The 27,161-nt window shown below is 49.6% G+C and overlaps 1 protein-coding gene across 4 annotated transcripts; it reads right to left on the bottom strand.

Moving 5' to 3' along the window:
• Positions 1-5,206: 5,206 nt before the first annotated feature.
• Positions 5,207-24,293, bottom strand: Npas4 (neuronal PAS domain protein 4). 4 transcript variants are annotated; one of them, XM_030250872.1, is made up of 9 exons: positions 22,355-24,293; positions 10,496-22,026; positions 9,590-9,741; positions 9,313-9,415; positions 8,929-9,202; positions 8,632-8,741; positions 8,169-8,304; positions 6,609-8,038; positions 5,207-5,950 (listed from the first exon to the last, which is right to left on the bottom strand). In XM_030250872.1, the coding sequence occupies exons 2-9, from the start codon at positions 10,668-10,670 to the stop codon at positions 5,922-5,924; spliced, it is 2,409 nt and encodes an 802-aa protein (XP_030106732.1). In that variant the 5' UTR covers positions 10,671-22,026; positions 22,355-24,293; the 3' UTR covers positions 5,207-5,921. The 4 variants fall into 4 exon arrangements, with proteins under 4 accessions (XP_030106732.1, XP_006531784.1, XP_011246921.1 ...); XM_006531721.4 differs by having other exon boundaries at positions 10,496-10,857; positions 21,127-24,293; XM_011248619.3 differs by having other exon boundaries at positions 10,496-13,376; positions 21,127-24,293.
• Positions 24,294-27,161: the final 2,868 nt, after the last annotated feature.

Genomic DNA, 27,161 nt, shown 5'->3' on the forward strand with positions numbered 1-27,161 from the left:
AGAAATCCGCCTGCCTCTGCCTCCCAAGTGCTGGGATTAAAGGCGTGTGCCACCACTGCCTGGGTGACATTAATTTTATTAATACCTGTTATAATATCCATCTTTTGAGCTCTCTACAGGGAGCCACAGACATAGTTAATTGATACCTGTTTGTAGCAGACGATAATCACTGTCTTTTCTACCTGGAGTCAGGGACTGATTTTTTTCCTATCCTAATTCTGAACAGTGGGCGAAAATCCCCATGTGATTCAGGCAAAACCCAGATATAAATCTTTCCTAAAAGCAAATAATACCAATTTTATAAATTCACAGTTCAATCCATCTCTGCCCTAAGAAGTAGGCAACTTCATCCTTCTTCTCCTGACTCAGAACAGCCTGCAGCCCCCACAGCAGGGGACCTCAGAGTTACAGTCTTTGTTTCAATTCCACGCTTGGGTCCACATGACTTGTGTCAGCACTACCCAGCTACTCATTTTAAATAACAAACAAACAAACAAACAAATAAAACTCTAACTCTCAGGCTAATGATCATACGTTTTGTTTTGTTTTGTTTGTTTTGTTTTGTTTTGTCTTTCGAGACAGGGTTTCTCTGTGTAGCCCTGGCTGTCCTGGAACTCACTTTGTAGACCAGGCTGGCCTCGAACTCAGAAATCTGCCTGCCTCTGCCTCCCGAGTGCTGGGATTAAAGGCGAGCACCACCACGCCCGGCATAATCTTACATTTCTAGTGGATTCTTCCCCAACATGCTGGTTCACCACCTGTTGTGGGAAATATTAAAAAGAACAGCAAGTTCCCTCATTATGCCAAGGTACCGGCAGGCCACATGGCTCCAGCCTGGTGTTCTCATCTCAGCAAACTCTCTGACCTGGAGCTCCAAAATCCCTCCACCCGGCTCAATGAGTTCCCACTGCCGTGCTAGCCCCATCGTTCAAACCCCCACTGCCTTTGTGGTGCGCATCTGGCAAACCCAGGCTTTGCCGCTGTACCTTTCTCTCTTGAACCCAGTCGAGCCACCGCGTGAAGAAAAACAGCACACAAACTTAGTTCAGAAACAATGGTAACTCAGTCTCTGGGTGCAACAACTAGAATGCTAATCTTGTAAGTTATGTTAAATCTAAATCTAAATCCTTCAGTGGCAAATTCTGGCAGATTCACCATCTAAACCAGAAGACTCTAGTAGCTACATCTTATCCTGTCACTATCCCCATCCAATATGCTCCTAACTCTCTCTTCCTTCCTCCCTTCCTGTGTAGGACATTTTCTTAATCAGTGATTGATGGAGGAGGGCCACGCTCATGGTAGGCTGTTGGTGCTGAGATCTAGCAGGCTGTAAAGCCATGTGGAGCAAGCCATAAGCAGCAACCCTTCATGACCTCTTCATTGGCTCCTGCCTCCAGGTTCCTGCCTTGCTTGCGTTCCTGTTCTGGATTCCTTCAATGATGGACTGTGATGTGGAAGTGCCAGGCAAACAAACCCTTTCGTCCGCAGTTTGTTTTTGATCATTGTTTTTCCTCATAGCAATAGGAACCCTCACTAGGACACCAGCACTTTGGTTTTTGGTTTGGGTTTTTTGTTGCTGTTGTTTGCAGACTTTTCTTTCTATGGAGCCCAGGCTGTCCAGGAGCTCAAGATTTTCCACCCTCGGCCTTTTGAGGCTGCAATTGCAGGTGTGCACTACCACGCTCAGCCAGAATGCAACCTACATCTTTTATTGTGGTCTAGAAGTACTGGGCGACCTTCTCTCCAGCCCCTCTCCTGCTTGTCTCAGCCCACTTCCTGTGTACTTCTTAAGCAGCTCAGACACTCTCCCGTTTTAATGTCATTACAGATGCTTCCTTTAGGTTGGACTCTTCTTTGTTGTCACCTGTTGCTAACAAGCTCAGTGTCACCTTCTCAGAAAGTGGCACTATAAATCAGTCCCCGGTTACTCTGTCACGATACCCTAGCTCTTGCCTTCAGCACTCAGGCTCTGTCTTACCTCTTGTGATGTTCCCAGTTAGAGCACAGCTGTCTGGCCCCACCCATCTTGTTTGTTCAGTTTTCCCAGAACTCAGGCAAGTGTCATGGATGATCTATTACAGGAAAAATGTACAACAGCAGAACCATCCTTAGGTTCGGTCTTTCTTTTGGATTTGTATGTGTGTGGGCATGAGCATCATGGTGTGCGCGAAGGCCAGGGGGTGACTTACTGGAATCCCGTTTCTTTCCACCATACAGAACCTAGGGATTGGACTTGCGTCTCCAAGCTCGGCAGCTAGCGCCTTTACCCACTAAGCTATCCCCTTGGTCTCCTGGGTTCAGTCTGTCTGGTCCCCAGACTCGAGCCTTCCATAGTGGTTTGGATGATAATGGTCCCCATATCTGAATGCTTAGTCTCCATTTGGTGGACTGTTTAGGAAGGATCAGGAGGTGTTTGTTGTTGGAGGGGGTGTGGGCTTTGAGGGTTCTCTCTGCCTCTATCTTGGGGATCAGATGCAAGCTCTCAGGTACTTCTCCAGTGCCGTGTCTACCTGCATACTCCCATGCTCCCTGCTCTGCTGGTCATGGAGCAACCCTTTTAAACTCTAAGCAAGTCCCCAACTAAATGCTTTATTTTATGTTACCTTGGTCATGGTGTCTTCTCACAGCAGTACTACAATGATTAAGACACCTTCTCTCATGCACTCTGCTTCCAGAACATCACTCACTCTCAGATCCTGAAGTCCTTTTCTCTCCCAGGGACTCAGTTTATCTCTCCATTCTAAGGTGAAGATATTCTGAGCTGCAAGGGCCTCAGCAGCCAGCAAGGAAGCAGCTTCTTTTCCTTCCAGCAGGTGGCAGTATTGCCTCTTCTACTTTATTTTCCTCACACAGGACCAGTTGGTCTGGTTCTTCTGTAATCCTAGCACCTGGGAGGCTGAGGCAGGGGGATTTGCAAAAGTCTGTGGCCACCTTGGACTACATAGTGAACTCCAGATTGACCTGAGCTGAAGAAAAACAAAACTAAAAACAAAAACAAACAAAAAAAATCACTTATCACCACCACAACAACAAAAATAAGCCCAAAACAAGAGGACATGATGCAAAGACAGTGCATATCTGTAATTATATTTTTTTAAAAACTAAAAACTTTAATCCCAGCACTCAGGAGGCAGAAGCAAGCAGATCTCTGTAAGTTTAAGGCCAGCTTAGTCTACAGAGCTAGTTCTAAGACAGCTAAGGCTACACAAAGAAATCTTGTCTCAAAAATGAAAAAAATATTTCAACATTAATTAATTTTTAAAAACCACCCAAGACAATTCAGTGCTTAGGAGGCAGAGGCAGGTTTACAACAAACAAGTAACAACAACAACAAAAAAAAAATCAAAAGCAAAATAAACAAAAAAACTACAACAAACAAAGACAAAGAAAGCATACACTATTGCCAGCCACCACCAAACATCAAGGAAGCCTTTCCTTTATTCTCACAGAAATTTCATTTCCTAAATCCACCCCATTTAAAAATTTTTATTATTTTCTATTAGTAGTATATATGGTGTGTGTGAGTGTGTGTTATGTGTGTGTGGCATATGTATGTACTGTATATACTGTATGTGTGGTAAGTGTGTGTGGTATATGTATGTAGTGTGTGTAGTGTGTGTGTGTAGAGTGTTTGTGTGTGGTATATGTGTGTGGTGTGTGTATGTATGTGTAGCATGTGTACTGTGTGTAGTGTATGTGGTATGTGTGTATAGTATGTGTGTGTGTGGTATATTGTGTATAGTATGTGTATGGTATGTGTATGTAGTGTGTGTAGTGTGTGTGTGTGCACATGTGAGTGTAACATGTCCTGGAGTGCAGTTACACGTCAGAGGACAACTGTCAGTTATCTCTTCCCATCAAGGATCAAATCAGAGCATCATGCTTGGCCCAGCACCTTTATCCATCTCCCCATCTCCGTGTCCCTGTGCTGAGGAGGGAACTGAGCTAAGACAGGTTCCTCTTGGGAGTGACAGGGAAGTTCTTGGCTCCACCCAAATACCCATCAAAGAAGGGAAAGGTCCCTGTGGATCCTTCCTTTCTGTGAAGGAAGGATCCAAAGGGCCTGTCTCCACAGTGAAGGAAGGACCCTCCAAAGGGCCTGTCTGTCTCCACAGTGAAGGAAGGACCCTCCAAAGGGCCTGTCTGTCTCCACAGTGAAGGAAGGACCCTCCAAAGGGCCTGTCTGTCTCCACAGCTGGGCTTCAGGATGAGTGGAGGCTACAGGGTTTTCAAGGCTGTGCCCCTGTGCTTCTGTGGAAAGACTGGAGCCTGGAGTTGTTGTCCTCTCCTTGAGGACAAGGCTTTCTCTAAGTCTGCGGGTCACCACTGAAATGGAGGTCGCACCGACCAAGCCTTCACTGCACTTCGTGAGCTGGAAGAGACTTGTCCTGTTCTGACACTGCCTCTTGATTGCTGCCCTCCTTTGACCTGTGAGGAAGTGGGGGCTTTAGGTGCACTCCAAATACAAAAGGTGGGATCGTGATTGGATCTGTCAGGTCCTTCTACCACCTAACTTTCATTTGTCCTCCACTAACCACACCCTGTGGGGTTGAGCCTACGAGTTTAGAGTCAAACACCATTTTCTGAAATTTCCTCCCCAGTGACTGGTCCTCAGCTCTGTGGTGAGATGGTCTATGATGGTTATTCGCTGGCATTGAGATCTGGGAGCTCCCCAGATTTGGGGAGGGGTTGATGTGTTTCTCACCTGTAACTGGAGGAACACCCGTTATCGGGTTGCTTTCCCAATGAAGTGGAAATTTATTGCAGTGGATTGGGTATTTGCTAACTGAACAGCCCTACGCAAGCGTAACAGGTTTCAGCTTCTGATTTTTAAAATCTAAGCCTCCATGAGGAAATCAATATCCTGAAAGACCAGGCAGGAAATGACCAGAAACTTTAAACCCATATCCAAGACCAGTGACAAACTTGCTCAGCCCCAGGCTCTTTCCTCCCCATCACACCATAAACCCAGGGCAGAGAGAAGACTCCAGTGTCTTTGGTGCAATGTCTGCTTCTGACAAGTACTTAGTCTTCTAGCACAGTGTGGACCAAGCAGAGTCAAATGGAGATATGAACAAACTCACTTAGAGATACCAGGGCTGAGAGGAGGTCTAACCTGTGACTCCTGCCCCAGCCTCCTATCTGGGCTCCTCAATCTCTCCCTTCCCCTCCCTTCCCTTTTCACAATAGCGCATGACACCAGAGATACCAAAAAGGCAAACTGGACTTTATTATAAAGTTGGCTACAAAGTCACCGCAGCACCACGAGGTGGCCACCTGGGCAAGCCTAGGCGGTCTGGCGGCCGGGTGAGTCCCGCACCAGGTACACGCACTCGTGCAAGCACACGTGTGACGGCAGATCTGCCTTCCTCCATCGGAAAGGAATGTAGCGTCTCTTCGCGCCCCCCACCCCAGGCGCGGGGCGCAAAAGTCACAGGAAGAGCCGCCAGGGCGGCAGAGTCCGTCGGAATTGAAATCCCGTTACTGGTTTGTAGAGAATTCTACGTGGGTGTCAAGAGCCCCTCGGGGCACAGGCTAGCCCCAGGTGGGCCATGCCTTTCCCCCACCAAAGCCCAGGGGTGGCTTTGCCCCTAGGAGTGGAGAACTGGCCCAGGCCCATGGGGCAGCGCGGTGAGGAAGTGAGACTCCCCCATTCTCCGCTTGAAATCCATTCAAGGAAACTCACTACGAGTGAATACAGATTGAAATGGAAACTGGGATCGCTCGAAGTCTCTTGATTTTAAAAAGTTGCTCCCCTCCCTTACCCTCCCACCTCCCCCCTAAATCCTTCAGGGCCTGGAGAATCAGATATATCCCCCTCTGGCCCCCAGAATCCCCCCAACAGTCCCGGGGGGGTGGAGAGCGGCTCCACGTCTTGATGACAATATGCCATACTTGAAGACGTTAAGTCACAGACTTATTCAAAACGTTGGTTCCCCTCCACTTCCATCTGTGGGGAAAGAGAGAGAGAGAGAAGAGAGAAAGTGCGTATGTTAGTCAAGCTTATTCAGTAAAAGCGTCATTGGGCTCAGGCAGTGGTACAATATTGCTATAGTCTATGGACGTCAAATGTGTTAGCCAAATGAACTGATCCCCAGGGTGTCAGCAGATAAGAGGCAATATGCAAATATGGAGGGAAACTGTGGCCACAGCTTTGGACAAACAGCACAAGGCCGCCAGATTGGAGCTAGGGGCTTGGCATTGTTCTTTCTGTCTCCTAATTTTAACCAGTTGTTGCTCTGGGTCCCCTTCAGGGGGAAGCATCAACTTCTATCAATTTTTGTGCCACTTAAAGTTTCTTTAACTCTGGGGCCTTGATTATTTTTGTCTATAAAATGACGGTGTTGTCTGGTCTAGGTCTCTCAGAAGCTTTCAAGCTTTTGCCTAGGGATTGTCTATCGCGTTTTTCTAGCTCACCTCCCCCGCCCACCAGGTCTACTCATCTTTCACACAAAGCTTTGTATTATTCCTACCTCACTACTCTTCTTAGTAGGAGGTAATATTGTTCTCTTAATAAAACAGAGTTTCAGAGTTGGGGACTGATTCACCCAATCTATGCAATGTCTGATTAGAAGGGCAGGGCTCTTGGACATTCAGGCTAGACTTACCTTCATGGAAGCTGTCTTGAACTTGGCTCTGGAGTTGATGCAACTCATCAGCAAACCCTTCGTAGGGGAATGTTGAGACACCTGTCTCAAAGGCGGTTTCATAGGTGGCCAAGTCCTCCAGGAAGCTGTGATCTTCTGGGGACAGGTTGTTGCAAGGTGACAGGGTCCCTCCTGGGACCTCTGCCTCAGGATCCCCTGAACCCCATTCCCCATTGGGGTCTGGAGTAGAAAGATCCATGAAGATGTCTTCCACTGGCGTCTCTTCCAGGAATAAATTATCAGGGTCAACCAGGAAGTCCAGCTCCTGGCATTTCCAGGGTTTAAGATCCAGGCTAAGCACAGGGGGTCCAGCCCCTGACAGGGACAGGTTAGGGTTCAGGGGCTCCAGCCCTCCAAGTGGCTCCAGCCCCCCAGTGCCAGCCTCAGCTGAGAAGGGCCTGTCCACGCCCTGAGCCAACTGGCTGATCTGCTGAATGAGACGATCTATCTCATTTTGCTCTTTCTCTGTGTAGTGGAAGAAACTTTGCTTGACTGGAGAGGCCTCAGGTGTGAGCAGGCCTTCGGGCACCAGGGGGACATCCACAGAGAGGGGGCCCCGGAGCTGAGCTAGGGCCAGGAGTGTACAGTCCCCATTACCAGGGCTGCTAGGACTTGGGGGCAACTTCTCATAGAGAAAACTGCATCCCTCCTGGGCGAAGTAAGTCTTGGTAGGATTGGGGCTCAGTTGCTCTGGGAAGGTTTGGCTGGGGCTGTTCAGATGAGCCTGGAATGCTGTGCTGGGAGGAGTCAGCTGCTCATGGGCGGGGCTGCCCAGAGGCTCTGGGAATGTGGCAGTGCTGGGAAGTAGCTGGTCAGGGAAGGAAGAGGTGCATGGAGTCAACTGGTCTTCAAAGCTTCTGGCTGAGCTTTCTGTCAACTGTCCTTGTAGTGAACTGGTTAGTGGGTCTGGGAAGGTAGCACTGCTGGGTGTCAACTGTTCAGAGAAAGTCACTGTACTTGGTGTCAGCTGTTCTTGGAGAGAGCTGGACGGAGGGGGCAAGTGAGTCTGGAAGGGTTCATGGAGGCTGAAGAGGAAGGCACAGCCTCCTGGCTGGTGGGGTGTGTAAGGTGGAGTACACACCAAATCCTTGCTCAGGTCTGCTTGGAGGGAAGGCTCAGGCCTAGCAGGGAATGGCAGGTAACTGAAGTCCAGCTCTTTGGAGGGTTGGGGAAGCTCTTCTGGTGTTGAGATCACACCTAGTTCAGGAGCCCTGGGGAAGCTGGCACTTCTAGGAGTCCCCAGGGATGGTGTAAAGAGTGGATTAGAGCATTGCTCCTGGGAGAAGACATTCTCAGAGAATGAGGGTAGCACAGCTGGGGTTCCTAGGACATAGGCTGCCTGGGTGTCTTCAGAGTTTAGCTGCTGGCGGAGGCTCCAGGCTTCCGTGTCACTGGAAAGGGAAGAGGTGGCAGCTTGTAAGGGTCTGCTGTCCATTACCAGAGTAGTTTTCTTCGTTGCATTTCTTCTATGCTGACCTCAGCTCCCCTCCCCTCTCCGCCATCTTGTATCTTACAGCTTACCTGATAGGGTAGTTATTGGCAGTAAAAGGGCCTTCTGGACCTTCTGAGTATAGCATGCAGTAAATCCATGTCCAGCCTCCATGCTTGGCTTGAAGTCTCACCACCATTTCAGCCTGAATATCTCCACTTTCAGCCACTGGGGAGAAAAAAGGAATACCGGATTAGAAGGTCCATCAATCAACACCACCTACACACCCACCTTTCTTACCTCTACACTGAATTGAGGGAGCCATGACATATTCTCTTCTAACTACCCTAACCTGTACCTCTAGGCTCCCCACTTGACCTTATCACACAGTGTTTTCTAACTCTGTCCTATTCTTGCCTTGACTTCTCATCCTCAAGCTCACTCTGTAGCCTCCGAAACTCCTTAACATCAGTTTGGACCACAGCCAGTCCCTGGCCTGTCTCCCATGCTTTCTCCCAGCTTCCTGTGTTATGCACGGCCTCTCAGGACACTCACACAGGCGGTAGTGTTGAGAAGAAGCTTGGGCCAGGTCCTCGGGGTGTAGCAGTCCATACCATGATTTACAGAGCAGTTCGCTGCGCTCAAAGCCCAGGTAGATTAGGACACTGGGAAGGTGGAAATGATGAGGTCAGCTTTCTGTTTACCTTACTCAAAATGCATGCACTTCACTCCCTCCCATGCTCTCTGCCCACTTAAGCCCCATCCTCCCTGCCCTGAATCTAAGATCACGAATCTAAAGTTCCCTTCTTTCTGGCCTCCCTTCTTACTGGAGTTTGAACACTTTGGGCTTACCTTTCAGAAACGTCCAGTAGGGCTAGGTCCTTAGCATGCCGGCTCTGGAACATGGCCAGGAAGAGAGAAGCAGGACCAGGGCCAGGGCCAGGGCCGGGGCCAGGGCGGGGTCTTGGCTCCAGTGGGGCGCAGAAAGCGGTGAACACAGGGTTTCCTGCCCAGTAGGCCCCAGGTGGGTGAGCATGGAATCGACCTCGAATAAGCACCAGTTTGTTTCCTGAACTCTGGCGCCGGAGGGACTTGGAGGTGTTGAATCGACAACGGAAAAGGCGATCTAGGTGAGCAAAAGGAAAAACTGACTAAGAGGGTGGGCATTGGAGGAGAGTAGATAGTTAGGGCAGGGCAGCAGAGGAGTAAACTGAAGAACCGAGAGGAGGTTCTTACCAGCATCCAGAGCAGAGGGCATGGTGAGCTGCTGGCGCACAGTGAGATGGTCAGCAGGGTCAATGATATCGTAGATACTGTCGCCCTGGGCAACCAGGTCCACCTAGAAAGGAGAAGTGATCATTAGTGAAGGCAGCAAGAGCCTATCTGCAACCAATGATTTTTCTTAGGGAAGACTCCCCCACACTCGCCTCTAATAACTCTGTTTTCAGTAGTGAGAGGCTCATTTTATCTCACATATACCCCAACTTGAGATGCAAGGACTTTTAGTACTCACCATAGAGTGGCCCAGATGCTCGCTCACACTCTCCGACAGGTATAGCAACTTCCCCTCAGCTGTGAATACAAGGAGAAATCCAGGTAGTGCTGCCACAATGTCTTCAAGCTCTTGAGCAGAGAGAAGCCCGGTGGGGCCAGCCAAAGGAGTGCCTGTAGGGTGAGAAGATGTGGTGAGTCAGGATAAGAATCAGGGACAACACAGAAATAAAGAGAACATCTTTTGAGTCTTGGAGAAGACACAGGAAATTCCCATAGACCTATTTCTGCCAACACCTGTTGACCCTATGCTTGTGGATCTTGGCCAGGAGACCTGTTGCTAAAACTATCTAGCCAGGGAGCCCCTGGACTTCCAAGCCTGGCCGGAACCTCAGCAGCCCTCTGCTGTCAGCACTGTGGACAGAGCTCTCCCGAAAGGACTGGGATTCAGCACCGCGGACAGCTCCTGCGAAAAGGGGCTATGGCCATTTCAGCACCGCGGGCAGCGCCAGAAAGGGTGATGGCTTCAGGACGTCGAACAGCTCCAGAGCGCATAGAAAGACCCTCTCAGCATTTTCTAGCACAAGCTACTCTTCCTCATACTTTGCCTTTGCAGGCTTTCCCTGTAGCTTGCCAGGCTTCCTTCCGTACCCTCCCCGGATTCCTGGAGTGCCTCTGAGGCAATGGGAGCCTGGACCATTCTGTTTTAGCGCTCTATCTCACACAAATCCAGTGCTAGGACTATCGTTTAGGCTAGTCTAGATGGAGCTCAGAAGAAAAAGTAGGAAGTCCAGGGTCCCCTCAAGTCCCTTCTCTCCACAGGCTTCCAGCACGCTGTGCTAGACAAGCGGCAGTTTTAGCACATTCCCTCAGCTCCTCCATCCCTGGTCCCCGTCAGCTCTGGTCTCCGGTAGCCCAAGCTGCTCACCTCCAGCAAAGAAGACACCCTTGCGAGTGTAGATGCAGGCAAGACTCATGATGTGCAGGTAGGACAGCCGGACCTTGTCCGCTTCAGCCAACGGCAGCAGCTCCTTGAGGTTCCGAATCTCGGCGTTGATCTGGTCGCGGCGCGCCTTGGAGGCGCCCTTGGTGGATCGGTACATGACTGCCGGCTGTGGAGCTCCAGCTCCGGCTCCCGAGCACCTGCGATCCTTTCCCGATGCACCGGAGGCTTCCTCTTCCTTGCTTCCCGGTCTTTTCGCTCAGGCTCTTGCTCGCTCTCGCTCCACTCCTGGGCTCCGCTCGGCAGCGCTGCCCCCCTCGCCTGCCTCGATCCGCCTTATATAGCTCCTGACAGGCGTGGGGGGCTCGTTTTTAGAGACGGGGGGGGCAGCGGGAGGCGGGAGGCTGGGCTAAAGCAAGCTGCAGAGGGAGCCACTGGCTGGGGAGGGGGGGTGCTCCTCCTCCCTCCCAGACTTCCGACGTCATCCCGTGACGTCGAACGGGAGAGGGAGGGGGCGGGGGAAGGGGGAGAAGGGAGGGTGCAGAGGGGGCCGGCTGGCAAGAGCTGTGCAGAGCCAGGAATGGGGTGCAGGGACCCAGGTTTTCCATTACATTCTATTAGGAGGAGGAACAGTACATGGATTAGGGTGGTCTGAAGCCCTTAACAAGAGAGTTTGTAGAAGGCAAAGCGAGGCTGCTATCAACATAGATTTTTCTAAGGAGGCAAAGGATGAGAAGGGGCTTGGTCCTCTGCCAATTTGCCGCCATCTGCCAGGCAGGGGTCGAAATTACATGAGGGACTTTCCTTGGCTTTTGGGGAGGGGCTAGGTCACAACTGGGGGTCTTTTCTGGGGTCTATTCAATCTGAAAGTCCCTTAGCCAGTTTCAAATAAATAATTCCTTCTTCGCCTCCATGCCCTGACCTGAGGGTCTAAATCTCCAGGATAGGGTGGAATGGTGGTCCTGTGGAGAAGAGACCACTTGAATTCGGTCTTGATCATATTTCCTTAGCACCATAGGAACACAAACATCTCCACTGTGATCTGCAGGGATTCCTTTTTCCTCTATTAGTTCATCTTAGCCACCTGTCGGGGAAACTGAGGCAAAGACCCAGGGCCTGGTGAGGATCTGGATGTGTGTTTGAACCTCTCCCACGATCCCCTCCCGCTTGTCAGCCCCCAAGACGAGCTGTTCCCCCGCCCTCTTGCGAGCCCCAGTCTCTCCGGCGGGCTGGGGGGCGGGGGCGGGGCCGGGGGAATCCCAGCTCCATATTAGGACAGGAATCCTCCGGCGGCTGCGGCGGCGGCAGCGGCGGGCGGGGCCTACCGGCCTCCGCACAGCTCTAGAAAGCTCTCCCCACTGCTTCAGCCGGGAAGAGGGGGAGGCTGCCAAGTAGCCAGGGTCTGCTGTGCCCTCAGTGGCTGCTGCACCTACCCAAGACCCTTTAATTCTGCCAGAGTCCCCTCCCCATCTCCCTTCAATTCTTGCTCCATCTTTAGCTCCAGGGCTCCTCGTTCTGCCTGTGCACTTGTCACTGAGTGAGCGCACAACATACACCTTTCTTTTTTTTTTTTTCCTTCGTTCATTGAGCGTTGGACAGTCTATCTCGGCTTTGTGGGCGCCCCCCACCCCCACCCCTCTAATTTGCACCTTTGGTTTAACTACCTGTCATGTCAGGCTTGTCTTTGTAGTGTGGCCTTTGCATCACCCCACCCCTCCAGACACACACCCCCACACACACCTTTCTTCAGTCACTTACATGCGATTGCTGTCTACACAGGGTATGGGAGCCCTTTTTTTATCCCACAACCATTTCACAAAGGACTAGAGAAACTTTTTGCCCAAAATTTCATTTAGAGTAGGAACATATAAAAGCACTTTTAGAGCCTGAAAAACAAGACCATTTAAAAAGTTGAGGGAAGCCGGGCGTGGTGGCACACGCCTTTAATCCCAGCACTTGGGAGGCAGAGGCAAGCAGATTTCTGAGTTCGAGGCCAGCCTGGTCTACAAAGTGAGTTCCAGGACAGCCAAGGCTACACAGAGAAACCCTGTCTCAAAAAACAAAAACACACAAACAAACAGAACAAAAAACAAAAAAAAATTGGGAGAGAGGGACAGAACTGGCTGCAGAAAGTTAGAGATGAACTTTGACACCAAGGAGAAAAGTTTGTGGTCAAGAAACCCCTGTTCTTCATGGAAAGGGGTGATAGCAAGAGAGGCAACGTGGAGTGAAAAGCAGGGGGTATGGGAAGAGGGTACTTTGGTGACCAGGGCCATGGCTTAGTAGGAGTTCACACTTCTATCATGCTCAAGACTTGAGTGCACTCCCTAGTAATGCCGGGGAGGGGCGGGGAGAGGTTCATGGTTGTAGAGCCCCTATCCTAATATTTTGTACAATTTTAGTTCAGATAGAAAGCATCTACATATACAACCATGTAGCCAGCCAGTGGTATAGCTGAGATGGAGAAAATGGTGTGTGTCTGTAAGACACTGTTTCCAACCTTATGGGTGACAGAAATGGTTTCTTCAGGATGTATTTCTCTCTGGCATGTTTCATCCTTATTAACTCTGATATCCCCACTCAACACCACCACTCCCTGTTCCATTCTCTTCCCTTGGTTTTTGGATTCTCTTTCCATATGCAAATCCAAGATGGAGTTTCTAGATTAGTTTCCCAAAGCTGAGGATGAAACCAGGGCTCTGTGTATGCTAGACAACCATTCTATCTCTGGGGTTCATCTCTGCCCTGTCTTCCTCACAGACAGGTGCTTTAAGCCCTGGCCAGGAGACGTTCTTGATATCTCCTCCACAATAAGTTGCATCTCTCTGCTGGGTCCACAGCTGGTCTCCAAGCAATTTAAGCAGACCTGGAAGGGGGAGGGGGGGGGGGGATGTTGTCGCTGTCCGTGGTGCTGAATGTTGCCTTCCCACTCAGAATGGTCGTGGTTTGCCTGTGACATCAAAGCCGAGCTGGGCCTCGGGATAGATGAGAATGGCATCCCGATGCTGTCATCCTCCTCATTGAGAATACATATGGGCTATTTACAGGTGTGGCTGTCAAGACTCCTCGGTTCTAGGAATTAGTTAAGCTTGGAAAGAAAATTGGGCTCAAGGGAGGAATCCTTGGATTTTTCCAGGAGGATGGACTAGGGATAAGGAACGTTGGAAGGGGAGAAGGTTCTAGAAAGGGGCAAGGGAGGGGGTAGGGAAGGGATCATCTTAGTTCGACTACTCTGATTCAAGTTGAGAAGCTCTGTATGCCCCCAATGTCTCCTCTCCCTAGGCCAGCTCCCACTCCTCTTGCCTCCCACCTCCATGAAACTATTTTTAACTGTGCAGAACCAAAAATAGCCTGGCAGCAGCTTCAGGCCGTGGGAGAAGAGCTATTTATATCACCAGTGACGGTTCCGAAATAGCAAGCAGGAGGAGGGGGGCGGCTGGCACGCTAGAGAGCTCCTGGCCGCTGCTAAAAATACTGTCAGTGTGAGTCATCCTGGCCTGGCTGAGTCACCCCACTCTCTCCCCCCCCAAGCGGCAGGCGGCGGCAGCAGCAGCAGCAAAACAGAATTGGAAGCCTGAGATGGGGGAGGTATCACAGCCTTTGGTTATGGGAAAGTGGACAAAGTTGGGAGAGGGGCTTTGGGGTGTGTGTGTGTGTGTGTGTGTGTGTGTGTGTGTGTGTGTGTGTGTGTAGAAGCAATAGGTGGGGGTTACAAGATATTCACAGCCAAACTTACTGGGTGAACATGCAGCATTTGCAGATCTGCCTTCCTGCTATAGGAAGCTTGAGCAACTGAAGGGGGAAAGGGGAGTGTGTGTGTGAGCGCACACGAGTGTGTGCACTTGAATGAGGCTGTGTTGCATGTTCTATGTCTGCATCCAAACCTATCTGTCTGGATACACTTATCTATCTGCATCCATGTATCTATTTGCCTGTGTTTTGATGATAGGCTCTGCATCCTTGTGTGTCTACATATCTGCCAGTACCTGCATCTGTGTTTTTATTTGTCTGTTTTATTTCTCTAAGTCTCTGCCTTTCTGTGTTGTATGCAGTTTTGCGGTTTTGCCTAATATATTTGCTTTTATACCTCTCTGTGTGTTTGTGTCCATATATGAGTCTGCCTTGAGCCTTTTCTTCAGCGTTAGGTGGTTTGTGCTGACTGTGCTTCCTGAGACTCCGTGCACCTTTGGTTGCCCACTAGGACGCCATTCGTTGGTTTTTGCACCATCTATCCTTTGTTCCCCTCTCTCCACCAAACATCCTTTTTTCTAACTCTTAGCCTCTAACAGTTTGCAAAGGCCTCTCTGCTGCACACAATCTCTGCAATGGAGGAAAACAAGTTCACAGGAGCACCCTTCTCTGGAACCATCCAGAACCTTCTCTGGCCTGCAGGAGTGCATGGTTTTCTATCACTCCATATTTGGGGAGCTGATAGAAGGGCTTTCTTTAGTTCTAAAAAAATTGCTGGTGTGGGCATAGGCATGTGTAGCACGCACATACACACAGGCACACACACAACTGAGAGAATGAGAGAGAAAAAATATCAAGGTCCCTTCTTTACTGAGCAGAGCTCGCATCTGTTGCCATGGAAACCCACCCACTCCTTCCCCGAAAAACCACCAAGAAGAGGTGATGGCATCGTGAAGGGATTGGCTGATTCCTTTCTTTATTTTTTTCCCGAAAAAGGCCTTTTTATAGCAAGAGCAGACCATGAAGTCCTCTGCTCCTCTCTTCATGGCTTTATTGGGGCTCTAGAGGGTCATCACCCCTCAATCCCTATTAGAGAAATGGTGCATCTTTTTCAGAGATTGTCCAGGAGGAAGACCTCCTGAGGAATTGGAATGGAGGGTTTGATTCTTAAGAATATCATGGAGACTCCTGGCTCCTTTTCTCAAATACTGGAGCAAGGATGTTGACGGGGGACTGTCGGCATACATGTGGTATTTGTCTGCACAAGTATGCCTATGAGGAAGAGAAGGAAGGATGAAGCAAAGGAGAGGGAGGGGAAGAGGAAGAGGGACAGAATGAGAAAATAAAGGAATCCCTTGCTAGGGCTTCTGAGATAAATCAGTGCTGAAGGATGCAGCACTCCGAGATCATCTGAGCAGATGAGCAGGACAACTTTCACTTTATGATGCCGTGGGTGGGGCTGCAGGTTCCCAGTGGACCACAGCTGTGGCTGCTTCGTGGAGACCCCAGGGAAGCTGGGACCAGAGCTGAATGTTCTGGGAGAACTCAGAGCTTTCTGTTCCTGACTCTGATCCCAGCCTGAGTCTTGAAGGCCTCTCCCAAGGTCTGGCACCAGCCACTGCGGCCATGTTGCTCCCTGACATGAACTCTAGCACCCTGCCAAATGCCCGGACAGTGGAGAGGAAGAGAGATTCCTCGTTTCCTCCTGTGCTGGGCTTGCTCCAGAAATGGGGTCACTGAGGACCGCATGTTAGAAAGACAGACCAAGAATCCAACTATAATGAAATATTTGTCTCCATCCAAGAAGGCCACCGTCACCTGCAGCAGACAAGGATGTGGCCTCGTGTGCTGCTAGACTCAGTGCCACTCAAAGGGGTGGAGTAAAGGGAGAGAGAGACTTACTCTGATCTCTTAGGCACTTTTTATTTTGCAATTTTTAATTTGTCACATGAAGAGAACACACATGTGTCATGGTGTCTGTGTGTGGAGGTCAGAGGTTAACTTGCAGGCGTCAGTTCTTTCACTTTGACACACAGCCTTCCTAGCCACCCTAACCTTCCTCTTAGCTATTGTCTCAGGACTGATGATTGAGATTATTACGTTCATTCTATAGTCGATGAGGTTAAGATCAGAAGTGAGCAATGACTTAAAGTCAGACAGCAGGGCTCTGGCAGTGCCCTGTGCATGGTTCATTCCTCCCCATTCAAACTTGTTCTCTTGCCGTGTAGAACGAGATTGGGGCCTATACACTATGGCACCGAATAAAATCTGGTCCGCTGTTTCTTTTCATTAATGAAGTTTTACTGGGACACATTCAGACCATTCACATACTTATGGCTGGTGCCCTTCTTCACACAGTCACAGAGTTAAGTGCAGAAGGGACTAGAGCTCCCACCAAGCCCAAACACCTACTACCTAACCCTTGACAGAAAATCCTGCCACCCTTAGAGCAGAAGGTAAAGAAATAGCTTTCCCTCTCTCTGGAAAGCTCTCCAGTCTCAGAACAAACTGAGCTGTCACATCCTCTCTCTACTCTCTTTACCCATCTTAGGGAGAAGAACTTGGGAAGTCCTTCCTAATGTCTAGCTTTCTTTGTAACTATGAATATATGGTCTCCCCATCCAAGAATGATTGTGCATAACCCATTTCCATGTCAACATGAGTTCTACTTGACAATGAAAAAGCAGGTTACCCTATCCATCCTTAGTGTCTTGGGACTGCGTTTTGGGAAGACAAATTGTTCCATATTGGAGGTTAAGTTGTAATCGAGAAGACCACTTTTTCTTAGAGGAAAAAATGAGCATATTATATGATTGGTCCCTCTAGTCTGACCCAAGAGATGAATATACACCTTCCCAGAGAGGATGAGAAACTTGCTCATAGTCACACAGCCAAAATGAGATGAACTCAGAATTAAAAATCCATGTTTGTTGGCTTCCACGTTCTGTTTTCATTTTAAATCTAGATTTTCTTAATATATTGTTCCTTTGAATTGACAGACTTGCAGTCTCATAAGTGTTTTCCAGAAGGTTCTCTGGCAGTCCCAAGTCCTGTGTTTATGGTATACCTCTTATGCAACGGCAAGCTCGCCCTCAGGTAGTGCTGGTTTGTGCAGCACCAAGCCGGTTTCAGCTGTGTCTCCACAGGCTGTTTTCCTTCTCCTACAGCCTTTTCATTGTGTGATCACTCCCTCAATTCTACTCGCTCATGGAAGCACTCAGAACATTTTATCTATTTATGGTTATGAAATCAACAAATCTCCTGTGAAGAGGGTACACGCTGCCACCTACGCATAGAAACGGTCAGAGCCAGGGGAGTGGGCTGAGCAGAGGTGAGGGCGGGGAGGGATGGTGTGGGCAGGAGGGAGAGACTGGAACCTGGATGAGAAAATTGAAGGTATCTGGGCAAGGCTTGAGGATGGGGCTGACTGGAGGCATCTGCTCCAAGGAGGAGAGGAAAATTAATTCATGGACCAGAGATAAAATTCAGACCAGGGACCCCATGTGCCTCAGTGGCATGAAGATAGAAACCGAGGGTGTGGCCCCTGCCCTCTAGATCTGCCTCACATGTTCATGTCTGACTTTCCTCAGCAAGGGAACTCTGCCCTGCTGATCTTCTAGAGGTGACTAGCTTGCCCCCTCTGCCCTCACACCCGACCTGTGCCTCTTCCTTGATGCACATTTTCTAAAATTTGAGAAAGAATCGCATGCATCCTCATATATAGCAGAGGATAACCTTGAACTTGTGACCCTCCTGCCTCTGCTTCTCAAATGCTATTCCTTGCCCACCCACACGGGACCTCAGGCTGGCCGCCATACTGCCAGCATCTGTCACAGGGACCGTGGGGATGGATGTCACGCTCACTGCACAGGGCTGTGGGATGAATTGAGGCCAGAGGCCAGCCTCTCTGGTGGATACTGGCGGGGGTCGGGGAGAGGCACAAGCTTGGCTTTAACATCATGGAGCTTCCACAGGGTAAGAGGAAGCCATCTGAATGAGATGCTGTCTGGAAAGGGGCATCTGGGGTGCTCGGTGGCTGCAACATGGGGAAGACCAAGCCTAGGGATATGGCAGTGGGGTTCCTAGGGAGGTGTGTTTGCGCCACGTTGCTTGGGAGTCAAGTGGCCAACTGACCAACGTGGCTGTGCTGGGTGGGTGGGGAGGATGAGATTAGCAAGAGCGTGGTCTCATGGCTTTATAAGGTGTGGTGAGTAGCAGTAGCCAAGGTAAAAGCAAACAATTAATTAGATGGGAATGAGGTGGTGCTGTGGGGGAAGGGAGCTGAGGCTTCTTTACGCAGCAGGTATGGCTGCAGGAGCTGTCCTATGAGGTGAAGTGGCCAGGCTTAGCTTCCATCATCAAGGATGTCAAGAACTGTGAGGAGCCACCCTAAGCCTTCTCCCAGGCTGCACTCTGGTGATCTTCCCCCCAACCCCCGACCCTGCCTCCTTCCTCCCCGTCCCTCTCTTCTAGCCACAGGCAGCTCTTCCATTGTGGTTCTGCAGCTCCGTGCACACATGCACGCCCCTTGCCTCTCCTTGCACCTGATCCTCATTTTTCACAATAGCTTGGCTCAAATATCACTCCAGAAAATCTTCTCTATCGGGTCAAATCCCCAGCTGTAGGTCCCAGGGTTCCCTGTGCTTCTGTTGCCAGTTGTGATGGTGACAGTTTTACACTTCGTTTCATTAATGAGCTGCTGTCTTCTCTGGCTTGTATTGGAGACCCCTGGGTAGGAGCTGTCACCTTTGTCTGCCATCAGCTCTGATCGAAGCATTCCAGGTATATTTGTAGGAAAAATTGAGAAGATGAAAAGAAGGAAGATAATTCTTCTCGGTGAAAAGAAGGCTGAAAGGGCATGGTTTGCCTTATTCCGAATGGAAGAGCCAGCAAGAAGGGGTTAGGGGTGGGCAGCAAGGTTAATCAGGTAAAGGCACTTGCTGCCAAGCCTGACAGCCTAACTTCAATCCCCAGGACCTCCATGGTGGAAGGAGAGCCGAAAGATGTCCTCTGACTGCCACACATAAACCACGGCACACACTCACTCACATGCATGCACACAGAGTAAATAAAAAAGCCATTAAAAAATTAAAAGAAGGGTCTGAATACATAGGATCTTCGCATAGAGACCGGAAGAGAGCCAAGGCAGGGTAGGCAAGAGGGTGGGGCCTGGAGGGAGGTCTTGCCTCTGTTACAGACTGTGACACTGCTGAGGTAAGGACTGCAGCCTCTCATGCCTCAGTTTACCAGTGTATTAAATAGAGTTGTGAAGAGGAGAATACAATTTGTGTTAGAGCTCTGACACAAGAGCCAGGTGAACTAATTTGTCAAAACACTCAGAACAAAGCCATAGGCACGGAAGGAACGGAGTAAGTGTTGGAGAATGCACGGGGAGTGGCCATTGTCTTAAGGAAACTATCGTTTTGAATGCAGTCAGACAGAAGTGGCTCGATGGGTTCATAGCCCTGGGTGCTTCCTGAAACCCTCCTTATGGAGGTGGCCAGAATAGGTGCTGTTCTCCGAATAAACGAACAAAGAAGTCAATGAGCCTTAGGAAACTGAGGTACGCATACCTAGTGACCCTGAGGGTCTGGGTTCAGACCCTTCCTGTGTGTCAGCAGGCATCCCATATCCCTCCAGTACAGAACAGAACATCCAAGACCAGTCCCAGTGTGTTCTCCAGGGGCCAACAATTGCAATCCTTGGCCATCTTTCATGTTCTTACCCAGCTTAAATTCTGGCTCCTGTTTCTCAGAGTTGCTTCTGACTGGTGCCTCCTCACTTCCTCTTCTACCTAGGTACACACAAACCTGCAGGCCACCACAGACCGAAGCTTTACACTTGTCTGTAATATCACCTGCGTGTACCCAGTGACATGGAGCCTACAGGTGAGCAGATGTCCATGCCTTGTGTGTCTGGTGTAGGGATTGGGTCATTAGAATCCCAGAGCAGACATGACATGGGCTCATCACTCCTATTGGCCCTAGGTATGCAGAGGGCAGGGCATCTTCAGGGAGGCCAAGCGGGGCCAGGAAAGACAGAGGGGCTTTAAAAATCAGGAGATCAGAAACAGTCAACAGGCCTGGTCCAGAGTCAGGAAGAAATCCCTAGGAGCCACAGAGAAGAGACTCCAAGAGCAGAGAGCTGGGGACACCCCCACCCCTGCAAGTGTTGCAACCACAGTTGGTTGAGCTGTGGCAAGAAGCAGAGAAGCAGCTGTTCTGGCCCATTGCTGGAGAAGCTTCTGGAACAAGGAAGAAATGAACACTATGTGGGGGAGGAGGGGACACCAGGAAGCTGCGGAGGAAAGGACCATCTGGTGAATGGGAGAGCTCCTGAGTGGCCCAGCCCTGGCTGGGGATGAAGAGGAAGTGAGCTTAGCCTCAGTGCCAGCAGCTTGTGTTTGAGGCAGAGTCCCAGGCTGGAAAGTCAAGAGACATGGATTCTGGACCTAACTCTGTCCACTGGGGCTATCAAGCTAGCCCCTTCTCCTCTAAGAGCCTCACTTTCCCTATTTGCAATGTGCAAGAACACCAGAACACTTGCCCTGAAAAGATCATCCTCCTATATCTGGCCTCCCGAGCATGCCTGTCCAGGTTCCACTTGGCCCTGTGCCCCTCAGGCTTTGGAATTTGAATACTGCAATACTAAAACCCAGTTTTGGGAGAAGTCAAGCCCGTGTGCACAGTGCCAGGGTCTGAAAGGACCTAAAGTCTTCCAGGGGACCACGCCTCACGGTCGGCTCTGGATGAGCAGGGTCACCTGGGAGTCCTGAACAACAGGACTGTCTGGACTTGGGGAAAGGAATGCTTTCCGAGGCTGTAGCTCAATGGAAAGCAAGCAGTTCGCTGACTTTCCCCCTCATTAGATCCAACCTAGCCAGGGTCATTCTTACAGGTCTGTGCCTGCTTCACCAGGGGACTCACCATTGGAGGAATCTGATGGAGTCTGAAATGCACAGAACAAGACCTCAGAGCAGTCTGCACGGCCTGTGTCGGAAGTAACTACCATCTGTGGTTCCCTTCACTTCAGTCTTGTGGAAGGAAGACAATCCTCTCAGCATGGTCCCTCAGAGACTCTCAGAGGCCCAACTGAAGTGGGTGACTGAGGGCACAGAGCAAGGTAACCCAAGGGCCATGTCCACACTCGAGAAGTAGATCCTGAAACGGGTCTTTGATTCACACACAGCGCAGTGAGCCTAAGTATTTTTCAAAAGCTGGACTCAAAAGAGTCCAGGAGGCAGAGTTCTGGGTTCTAACCTTAGCAACAAATATATTGTCTTGCCTTGTGACCTCGGCAAATGATGTCTCTTTGAAGACTGCCTTAGTTTTCCCTTTGTGCATTGAAGGTGTGGCCCTGGCAATGGGCGCCCATTGGAAACACCATTCAAGCTCCAGAGAGCTACACCCAGAACCACAAATGTTGATCTAGATCAGATCCACTCTGAGCCCCTAACCCTGGTCTAGAGTGGAGACCTGCAGATGTCTGGAAATTGCACATCTCCTTCAGAATGGCCAAGTATGTCATGTCCTCTGTCAGGGTATCATCAGGACTGGGCAGAGGGTCCAAGGGGCTGGGTCCACCTGGCTCTGGGGAGTGTCCAGCAGGGCCACATTCCCATCCAGAAGCCAAGTGGCACTTGCAGACAGTCTAGGGGAGGTTTGACTCCAGAAAGTTTCAGAGAGCTGGTGGGCTGCAAGAAGCCTTCGATGGATGCAGACGCTTGTAAGCAGCAACCTGGTTGTCTGGTCATGAAGTCCATGGGGTCCAGAAGTTTGTCCAGGATAGCCATTGGTCCAGAGAACCCACCTAAGATCTGGATGTTGCTGGGAAGAAAAGATAGCACAGCTGGTACCAAGATGGAATTGCCTCGCCCTTGGCTGGGTGAAGGACAAGGGACAAAGATGAACACAGTATTATCTGTAGTCACAGGTGACTGATTCCAGGCCAGGAAGCCAGGCTCCCTGGTCTCAGGCCTATTCCTCCAGGAATTAGCCATGGGACTCTAGCCAATCATTACTCTTCTCTGTGCCTCAGTTTCCCTTTCAGTTTAATGAGAGAGTTGAGTTTTCCTGAGATCCCAATCTACTTTAGACTAAGCCCCAGGCTTAATCAGGATGCTGAAGGGAGGCCCGAGGGCCTTGAGGTCCTCACCTGGCGTTGTCTCTCTGTGGCCTTGTCCGTAGTAGTATCTCCAAGCACGGATAGGCCTGGCATCTTGTTTGCTTCCAAGGTTTCTATGAGACAGTCTCCTCTGTTGGGGGCGGGGGGCGAGGGGTTAAGGGCAAGACCTCCTCTCTCCAAGGTTAAATGTCTCCCACAATAGTGGAGGGCATTAAGATGGGCATGGGGTGGGGCGATGGCTCCGGGGGGCTTCCAAGGCCGGCCAGGACTCTACCGCTCAGGGGCGGGGGAAGCTCCTGAGCACTGGCGAAGCCGCCACTCTGCCAGTTGCCTTAAAAAGGCGCCAGCGCGCGCGCATCAGCAGAAGGGCTGCGGCTCTCTTCCAAAATAGGCAAGAACTGGGAGGCCGCGAGAGAAGAGCTGCGAGGAGCACAGACGTCACGCAGGGCCTCCCTCCTCCGGGCCACCCCACTCTGTCTGCATCACATTGCCATGGCAACGGAGTGTCGCGGTTAGCAGATGAATGAGCTGCAACAAGCAGAGGAGCCCGCAGGGACGCGCGCCCCCTCTGCGGTCAAATAACAAGACTGCAGAATGAATGCAGAAACTACCAGAAAGAAAGAGTGCCGTGACCCACCCATTCCCCACTGATCCTACTGCGTCCCAGAGGCCTGGGGGCTATTGGGCCTAGACATCTCTGACCTTATGGTTCATTGCTTCTCTCTTCCCAGGGTTCCCCTTTCCTCAGTCAGTTTCCTAAATCTGTGGAAAACCTGACAGCCTGTCTCTTAGCGCCCCTGTGTGAAGGATCATGATGCTGCGGCAAGTGTTTGTGACTGGGGTTCTCGCCGTCTATGTCGCCCTCTGGCGTTCGCGCGGGAGAAAACATTGGCGTTAATGAAGTTGTGGGGAGGATTCAGAGATAATGAATGGCATATATAGTACGAAGGTAAGTGCTGCTCCACACTGCTTCATTTCATTCTCAAATCATCTCCAATGCAGATTACTACTATTGTAACCATTTTACAGGGGAGAAAAATCGAGGTTGAAAGACCGGGCAAGTTTACCCAAGAAATTCCAGCATCAAGGGGCGATGCCCCCAGAACTCATCACAGAATTAAAAAGTGCTTGTGAGCCGGGTGTGGTGGCGCACGCCTTTAATCCCAGCACTCGGGAGGCAGAGGCAGGCGGATTTATGAGTTCGAGGCCAGCCTGGTCTATAAAGTGAATTTCAGGACAGCCAGGGCTATACAGAGAAACCCTGTCTTGAAAAACAAAACAAACAAAAAAAAGTGCTTGTGGCCCTCTTAGTTTCACGTCTGCGGCCTCTTGACCAGCCTCACAGTCCCTTGGGATAAGCAAGATGGAACTCCTTAAAATTATTGCCGTTTCACCTGTAAGACTGACACTCATAGAAGTGAATGGCTTGCTGGAGAGTGTGGGGCCCAGGTCTCTAGACTACTGATCTTAGAATTGGGGACAAGGAAACTGAATGAAGCCTACCACTTCTGTGAGACATTACCCTTTAGGAGAGAGAGCGTGGAGTTCTTCATTAATAACACAGAGCTCTGATCAGAAGAGGGGCAAGGAACTCTGTCTCTTTCCTTCCATGGAGAGCAATAATTGTGTATGTGCCATGTGTCATATTTTAGTGTGGTTGTTTTACAATCCTACCTGCTTGCTTATCCTGGATGCTCTACAGAGCCCCTCCTGCCTTCGGATGATGTTTTGAACAGACCTGCCTTGATACCAGTGGGTAGCTCTGCCCAGACCCGACACTTCCTCGCTATCCCTGCACAGACACTGATCTGCAAGTCTCTGGGTGTCAGCTTTGGTCTTACTAGCTTGTATTTGGAGCATCATCCAGTTTTCTTGTAAACTTTGGCCACGTGATTAGGGCTTTTATTATCTAGTGAGGTCTTGGCGTGAGGATTCATAGAGACTCAAACCCCATGCCTTCCTTGGTGCTTCCCATTCTTTGTTAAGTTACCCTGCTTGTCCTGGCACCCATTATGTAGACCAGGCTGACCACAAACTCAGAGATCCACCTGCCTCTGCCTCCTGAGTGCTGAGATTAAAGGCGTGTGCCATCATGCCTGGCTCCTCCATTGTCTTATTTTTTTTTAAGATTTATTTATTTTATGTATATGAGTACACTGTAACTGTTCAGATGGTTGTGAGCCTTCATGTGGTTGTTGGGAATTGAATTTAGGACCTCTGCTCACTCCAGTCCTCGATCAGCCCCCTTCATTGTTTTTTTAAATGTTATATTTAAAAATATGTATTTATTTTTGTTTTAAATGTGTGAGTGTGTGCCTTCATGTGTCTATGTATGCAGTGACCATGGAGGGCCAGAAGAGGGCATAAGATGAAACTGGACAGCTAAGAGTCGCCATATGGGACAAAAAAAAAAAAAAGAGTAGCCATATGGGACTGGCAAGATGGCTTAGTGGGTAAGAGCACTGACTGCTCTTCCAAAGGTCCTGAGTTCAAATCCCAGCAACCACATGGTGGCTCACAACCACCAGTAATGAGATCTGTTGCCTTCTTCTAGTGTGTCCTGAAGATAGCAACAGTGTACTTATTTATAATAATAAATAAATCTTTGGGCCAGAGCGAGTCTTAAATTCAATTTCCAACAACCACATGAAGGTTCACAACCATTTGTACAGCTACAGTGTACTCATATACATAAAATAAATAAATCTTTTTTTTTTAAGAGTCATCCTGTGGCTGTGGGAATAGAACCCTGGTCCTCTGTAAGAGCAGTAAGCTCTCTTAACCACTGAACCAACCTCCAGCCCTTCCCCATCTTAGTATTTTTAACTCATGCACTTAGGGGTGGTGAGGCTCTGATTCAAACCACCAAAAGGAATGCAAGGGGCTGGTTGGCATCAAGGATGAGGCACAGCTGGTGGCTTTGAGAAAGGGGACATTTACAGTGACACATCAGGTATGAGGAACATCCATCCCCACGTGGTGACAATAACTGAATTTATCAAGCAGAGTCTGAACTTCCAATCCTGTCAGAAGCCATCTTACTGCATCTCAGGGAATACACCAATGTACCAACTCCCTTTTTCAGCCGCCATACCTTTGCTTTGTTCCCCGTTCTTCCTCAGTAGGATTCTCTACCAATTCTGGAGAGCTGGGAATATCCATTCAGGAGTAACCTTTATCCAGACACCGCAGATATAACCTCAAGGGCCTCTCCTGAATGCTTTCCTCCCATTCCCTTTGAGTGCTTTCCTGTCACCCTGAGGTGTTTTCTGGCTCCAGCCACAGTTTCTCTTGTAGGGGCTGTGGTTACAGTCGCCTTTATAACTCCTCCTGCAGGCTGCTATTTGGGTCTTCTGGGACATTTATGGGTTTTGAAAAAGATAAAAGGACAGTGCAGATTGGTGTTGTTGGTAAATGTCATCCTTGGCTTGCAATGGTCAACTGTAATTTTCCACCAACATTGCATCTCTGCTGCAGAGAATCTCAATTTGCCCCAGGCCTAGGTTTTTAGCCAGGTCTATCAGCAGCTGTTGCCGTTGACCTATAGAGTATCAGACAGGAGCTACTTCCAGGACAAAGTATTTACACTAGTCCATGACTCAGAGGTCACAGTCCATCCTAGTTAACTTTGCCAAATTGACACAGTCATCTGAAAGGAGACAGCCTCAGCTGAGGAACTGCCTGCATCCAACTGGTCTGTGGGCGTGGCTATGGGGGGATTGTTGTGATTATTAATTGAAGCAGAGGTCTCAGCCCACTGTGGGTGGCACCACAGGCAGCTGGCCCTGTGTTGTATAAGGACGCCAGCTAAACATGAGTCCTGGGGCAAACCAGCCATGTTCCTCTGCGGCTTCTATGCTGAGTTCATTCCTACCTTGAGTTTCTGCCCTGACTTCTTTAGTGATGTACTAGGACCTGGAAGTGTGGGATTCCCCTAAATTGCTTTTGGGCAGAGTATTTCATCACAACAGAAAGGAAAGCAGAACAGAGTTCATGGCAGGGAAGGAATGTTCATGGTTACAGTGTATCGTCAGTCAGGAGCCCTGAAGTTTGGGCTGGAACCAGCTGCAGGTGACAACCCAAAAGGCCCACAGGACTAACCTCTTCCAGGTAGACCCCTCTTCCTAAAGGTTGCACAATCTCCCCGACAGAGAACACTTGGAGATCAAGTGTTCAAATATCTAAGCCCTAGGTAGGAGAGATATATTGAAACCATATCACAAGGGTATGTGTTTTGGCTGTGACTGCTTAGTTCTAGTTTCTATTGGCAGGGTCAGGGCTAACCCTTTGTCGGTAGGGGTCATGTCTAGTAAATTCTTACAATTCAACCATTATAAGCCAACACGTTGCAATTAGACTACTGGTGAGAGACTATTTTTTCCATATTATACCTGCAATCAGTTAATTGCCAATCTTTGTGACACTGGGCAATTTTGATATGTTAGTTACTAAGTTTTGTATCAGTTAGCTATGACTTTGTAACAAATATCCCTGCTCCAATATTGTAGCTTAAAATTCTTCTGTGTTTTTTGTTGTGGTGGTGGTGGTAGTGATTTTGTTTGTTTTTGATTGGTTTTTGTTGTTGTTTTGGCTGTTTGGTTGGTTGGTTGGTTTGATTTTTCAAGACAGGGTTTCTCTATGTAGGCTGTCCTACAACTCTCTCTGTAGACCAGGCTAGCCTAGAACCCATTCCTCTCTCTGTAGACCAGGCTAGCCTAGAACCCATTCCAATGCTCCTGTCTTCTGTGTACTTGGATTAAAGGCAGGCACCACCACTGCCCAGCCAAAATTCTACACATTTTTCCTTACATAAAAGCATGTAAATTAGCTAAGAAAA

This window comes from Mus musculus, chromosome 19 (assembly GCF_000001635.26).
Source record: "Mus musculus strain C57BL/6J chromosome 19, GRCm38.p6 C57BL/6J".
Taxonomy (NCBI): Eukaryota; Metazoa; Chordata; class Mammalia; order Rodentia; family Muridae; genus Mus; species Mus musculus.